At 42.5% G+C, this 5700-nt stretch overlaps 1 protein-coding gene across 1 annotated transcript; it reads right to left on the reverse strand.

Moving 5' to 3' along the window:
- Positions 1-1037: 1037 nt before the first annotated feature.
- Positions 1038-3695, reverse strand: LOC134935416 (putative nuclease HARBI1). The gene is made up of 4 exons (XM_063930495.1): positions 3501-3695; positions 3022-3390; positions 1313-1462; positions 1038-1203 (listed from the first exon to the last, which is right to left on the reverse strand). The coding sequence occupies exons 1-3, from the start codon at positions 3661-3663 to the stop codon at positions 1455-1457; spliced, it is 540 nt and encodes a 179-aa protein (XP_063786565.1). The 5' UTR covers positions 3664-3695; the 3' UTR covers positions 1038-1203; positions 1313-1454.
- Between the last annotated feature and the right edge of the window lie 2005 nt (positions 3696-5700).

Below are 5700 nucleotides of genomic sequence, written 5' to 3' on the forward strand. Positions count from 1 at the left end.
AGGTGGAGGCTGTTAGTGAGGTGGAGGAGGTGAGTGAGGTGGAGGGGGTTAGTGAGAGGGAGGAGGTTAGTGAGGAGGAGGAGGGGGTGCCTGTTGCTGCATTCTCCAGTGAAAGTGATGGTGCTGTGGCTCCGCAGCCACGCACCACTACCAAGACTGGCAGGAATATTAAGTTCAGCTATGCTGAAAACATGGCGTTGGTGCGTGAGCTCATGAAGCACCATCGGCAATTGTTTGGGCAGGATGCTGCCAAGGTGTCCTCCCGCAGGAAGTCTGTCCTGTGGGGGAAAGTAATAGTTGCCGTAAATAGTGAGGGTGTGGTGAGGCGGACTGAGGACACGTGTCGCAAGAGGTTCTATGACATAAAGCGCCGTGTCAAGGCCAAGATGCCCAAAGAGGCTTAATCAGCCCGCAAAACCGGGGGTGGACCCCCTTTCCGGGCAACCTATCGGGAGTGGGAGGAGCCTGTGCGGGCACTGATTCCAGCAGAAGTGGTGTCTGCAACTCATGTCCGGGATTCGGACCGACCCACGCAGGATGGTGAGTTGGATAATTAGAAATTATATTTTAAAGTGTGCAAAATGATAATGCAGGAAAAATTTTAATTTAAAAGTATGCATACATTGTTGGTCATGTATTGCAGGCCTATGCACCCTTAAGCTGTTTTTGTGTTTTGAAACTGCATTTCCCATCTTGCGTTGGCTGTAGCTTTTTAAATTTATAATGCAAAATCAGGTGCAGTGCATGCTGGTATGTGTAGTTCCAATAATTAATATGAGATATTGCTTGGACATAGCTGTTGTATCTAATAGCAGCTTGTTATGATGTTTTTTTTTTTTTAAAGATTTTTAAACAAACTTTTAATTTACATTTTGTTTCAAGTTGCAAGTATTCAATCTATGCAATATCTGACACATAATTCATCAATGTTACAGATTTTTTTTGTGCAACACCATGTACATTTTAATATACATAACAAATTAAGGAATCACGAAGATCTTAAGCATAAATTAGTTTAATTTACAATACGTACAAGATGGTTACAGTACACTAATGCTTTGCAGTTAGCATTTTTTTACAAAGTATGGTCATAATGTTTTTAACACTTTTTCAACAGTCCGACAGACCAGCCGGCCAGACAGGCCACAGACAACTCAGGATGATGCTGGTATTGCAGGTAAGAATTCACTGTAGTCACATATTCTGCAAAAACATAGAAGTACAAAATATTAATGTTTATATATTCTCATAGGTTCAGCTTCTGTAATCCGCCCTCCTCTAAGGCGCACATCACAGGGCTCGGGTCACTTACCCAGGAGGCCAAGTAAGACACGGCGTCTTGTCTCTGAATCTGCGGCTCCATCTTCCCCACCCAGGCGGCGCATTTCTGCAGTCTCACCCCAGCCACCACAGGCACTATTGGCGAGTCCACAGAGTGATGAGCCCAGATCACCTCAGTTATCTGGTGAGTCAAAAAATAAACTAAACACATAGCAAATAAGCTACACAGTACAGTTACTATGATGTGAGTTGTAGTTGAGATTACATGTTTGCCATAACAACCAATGTGATGTGACGTCTTAAATTTTTAAAGGTGCAAATGCAGAATTTTTAAATGTCTTAGTGGTTGCTATCGCCAACATCAAATTTAAAAATGAACAGACATTTTTAAAAATTTAGGCCACACACGTGCACATAAAAATAACACCACATTACTGACTGAAATAAATCCACCACCACCCCCTCCACACCATTATAGTGTTCACACACCTCCCCTGTCCTGTATGTAGACTGCTTACTTGCTCCGCTCCTCTGGACTATCCAGGTTAGCAGTCTATATCCTGGACAGGGGAGGTGACAGAACACTGTAATGCTGTGGAGGGGAGGTAGTTAGGTGAGGATTCCGCAAGTCAGTCTATGTGCACGCCTGTGATGGTATATATGTGTTTGGAAACCAAATAAATTTTAAGTTTAAAAACACAACTCAAAATACAAAAATAATGGAGTATTAGGAATGTAGAAATGTTTAGAACTTGCTAATATATTATTTGTAAAGTAAACATTGCATGTTGGCCACCCCATACAGAGCCTAGCTTGATGGCCGACGTGGACCAGCAGGGACAAGACCAACAGGCAACATTCACACTGCAACTAACACCTGTTGACCCGAGCCAGCCAATACAGCCGCAGGATATCCCCCAAGCCTCCATGAGTCCACAACTGGTCCAAGCTCCACCCCAGCCACAAATTCCAGATGACTTTTGGTCCAGTTGGACAAGCCAACAGACCCAAAGCAATGCCAGCCTGACCGCACATACCCAACACCTTGCCAGTCTGCCCCATCATCTACCGCGCATTAGTCGCAACTCGGGCAGACTGATTGTCCAAGTAGGCCGAATCGCAACATCTATGGAGCAAATACGGGCAGACAACAACCAAATGCTGGCTCATTTAACGCGCATCATTGATGAGCAACAGCGCCAGCACCAAACACTCATACAACTAATACAGCACAACCAGGTTGTGAATGAATCATTATCCCGGATTGTAGCCAGCCACACTGCAACCAACACACAACTGAATGCCAGCATAAATAATTTAAGCAACAACATATCATTGATGGCAGCACAACAAGTGACCTCCAGCTCTGGAACCACGACCCCTAGCCAAACGCCAGTAACCTCCCCTGTTCGGCGATCCTCCCGAGCACGTGCCAGTGAGCCAGCACAAAGCACAGCACCCAGCACACACAAGCGCAAAAAATAATAAAAAAAAAACATTTGTGTAACGCAATAAAAAAATCATTTTGGCAAACACACAACTTCCTGTGTACGTCTCAAACATTGTAGAAGCTGCTATGTATGTATGTTTTTCTGGGGTAATGAATGACAATGTATTGATAACATAAACTAACTACAATGTACACACCACTATAAACAACAAACAGTAAGTAACAAAACACACAATTGTTTGTATTGCAAAGTGTTTAGTCAAGGATAATTACATCCAACAAAAACTTACCCGAAAAATACCGCTGAATCACTTCTTGCCGTACCTGCCTCCCTACATATGTACTCACACTGTCACCAGATGTTTCTAACTCCTCTGCTTGCTGACTGCTTTCTCCCTCATCATGTGCCAGATGTTGACTTAAACACAGATTATGGAGAAAACAGCAGCAGAACACAATCCTAGTCACCTTTGAGGGACTATACAACAAAAGGCCTGCAGATTTATCCAGACACCGAAACCGTGATTTCAGCACACCAAAACATCTTTCTATCACATTCCGCGTAGCCTTATGTGCATGATTGTAACTGTGTTCAGCAGGAGAATCAGGATGGGACAATGGAGTAAGGAGCCAAGAGTAGCAGCCGTAACCACCATCACCTGAAAAACAGATATAGTCAACATTAGTACATGTGTAAGATTATTCATTACCCTAGTCAAAAATGGAGTTTGTTGTTAAAAGACATACACACAACACATTTTAAACATACCCAGCAGCCAGCCATCAGGCATTTGTCCGTCCTCAAATTTTTCGAAGAGCGATGACTGACTGAGGATGAAGGAGTCATGGCAGCCACCAGGGTAACCTGCAACAACACTCATAATTTTTAATTTTGCATCACAGACCACCTGGACATTAGTGGATTGGGCCATATGTCTATTAGTATATATATATTGACGGCCCCTAGGTGATCTCAGCTGAACGTGTGTGCAATCTATGGCCCCCAGCACATTGGGCATGCTTGCAAGCTCATAGAAAGCTACCCTGACAGCACGCCACTCTGACTCCTGGGTAGGGAAGCAGATTGAGGCATTAATATGTGGATCCAAGACATCCAAAACCTGAGTGGACATTAAACAATCTAAGGTGAGTGTCATGTTAGGTATTCTATACAATACTGTGTTGTAAGACCTTACAGAAGCAACACTTACACATAACCGGCTATGTATTTTTTGACTCACCTTATTCAAATATTTGGAAAAGGTTGGCTGTGAGATACCAATAACGTCGCCTGCCACAGCCTGGAAGCTACCAGTAGCCATAAAGTGTAACACAGCCAGGAGTTTGTGCAGGCCTGAGACAGAGCGAGAGCGTGCTGTCTCAGGGTCTAGTCCCAGTTTGACAAGGTCATACAGGCGGAAAATGTTGGTTCTATTTAGGCGGAACATCTGTATGACCCTATCATCGGACAATGCGTTTAAGTTTAAACGACCCCGAAAAAAACGTGGCTGGCGCAGCCTCCGCGGCACCTGGACAACCTGCTGACCATGTTCACTTACCTGGCCCTGATTTATGGAAGCCTCATGGAGCAGTCTAAGGTATCCCACAGCAAACAGAAAGTCATTGGCACACACCAAAGCCGCCATTTCAGAGTGAGAGAATTTCAAAATGTGTCTGGAACACTTTTATAGGGCCAAACATTCAGGTGTGAGTAATGGATAATTGAGTACACATGTAAACACGCTTTTCAAAAGCAGGTGCGTTTTTTTTTAGGACTTTTTTACGATTTGTATTTTTTCACGGCCGCAAATGCATTTTCACGGCAGACATTACAATTACGAATGGTTAGTAAATGACCGAGATTCATATCTAAACAGGCGTATTTTGACCGATGGTGTATTCATTCGTAATTTTTTACAACTACTTCCAAAAAAATACGAATGCCCTCATCTCTGCCGTGATTTGAGTTTAGTAAATTACCGAGATGACACTTTGATGAAAAAACGGCATCTCGGTCAAAATCGGGACCTTAGTAAATATACCCCTAGGTTGTTATTCTCTGACTGACAAACCCAACGCGTTTCGTCTTATCGACTTCATCAGGGGTAACGAATATAGGAAAAGGCTAATTTGCTCATGATGAATTAATATAAAGGATCATAACCTCTAATGTACGATTATTAAGAATCTCCTATATCTGGACTTAGTGGATGAAGCTCTTATATCAGGGCTCCTGATTAGAGCTTAAGAGGTATTCCTTCTTAAATGTGTAATCGGTTGGATAATGGTGTTTTGTATAAACTACCTTAAAACTAATTGGGCGTAAATCCTTACAGGGTCGCCTAGGAATACTATTGGTTATAATCTCTTAGGAGTGCTGACAACCATATGTCGGCATTTTTGCAAACTACCTAAAGTGTGGTGTCCAATTTTAAATTCAAGACTATTTCTGATTCGGATGTTGACCAACGTACAACGAAATTCAAGAATTATATAGCTGGTTTAACAATCTCAAAAGTATGAGTGGTGTGGCTTCCTCAATAGGTCTCACAGAATAGATCCTGGGAGAGATTTGGCTGCATGTGGAAATCACAGAATATATCTAGCAATATATATTCTCCCGAGCCGAGGCACAGTGATGTCATCAGCATACGCATGGCTTCCTAACATGCCCATACCATGCCAATGTGTGAACAATGAAAAACATGGGCAAAAAGAAGAATTTGCTAAATACTTTACAACATACAGCAGCCAAAAGAAAAATGCTGATGCACACGCTAAGCACCAACAACACTGATAGTAAACATAATTTTGATAAACTCTCACAATTAACATGGAGTATAAGTGAAGTTCTTAGCACAAATTTGCGCAAATATGTGGGCCCATCCACTGCATCCAGGTGAACTTCATTAGATGGGTCACTAACATCTCTAATACTATCACATTATCTAAGTCTTACCTTCAAATAC

Source organism: Pseudophryne corroboree, chromosome 6 (assembly GCF_028390025.1).
Source record: "Pseudophryne corroboree isolate aPseCor3 chromosome 6, aPseCor3.hap2, whole genome shotgun sequence".
NCBI classification, from domain to species: Eukaryota; Metazoa; Chordata; class Amphibia; order Anura; family Myobatrachidae; genus Pseudophryne; species Pseudophryne corroboree.

Excerpts from the sequence above, each read along its gene's own strand:
- LOC134935416 (XM_063930495.1), bottom strand. The coding sequence starts at position 3,663 with ATGGCCCAATCCACTAATGTCCAGGTGGTCTGTGATGCAAAATTAAAA. Across the intron at positions 3,391-3,500 it reads GCCTGATGGCTGGCTGCTGG|GTGATGGTGGTTACGGCTGC; the intron begins GTATGTTTAAAA and ends TCTGTTTTTCAG.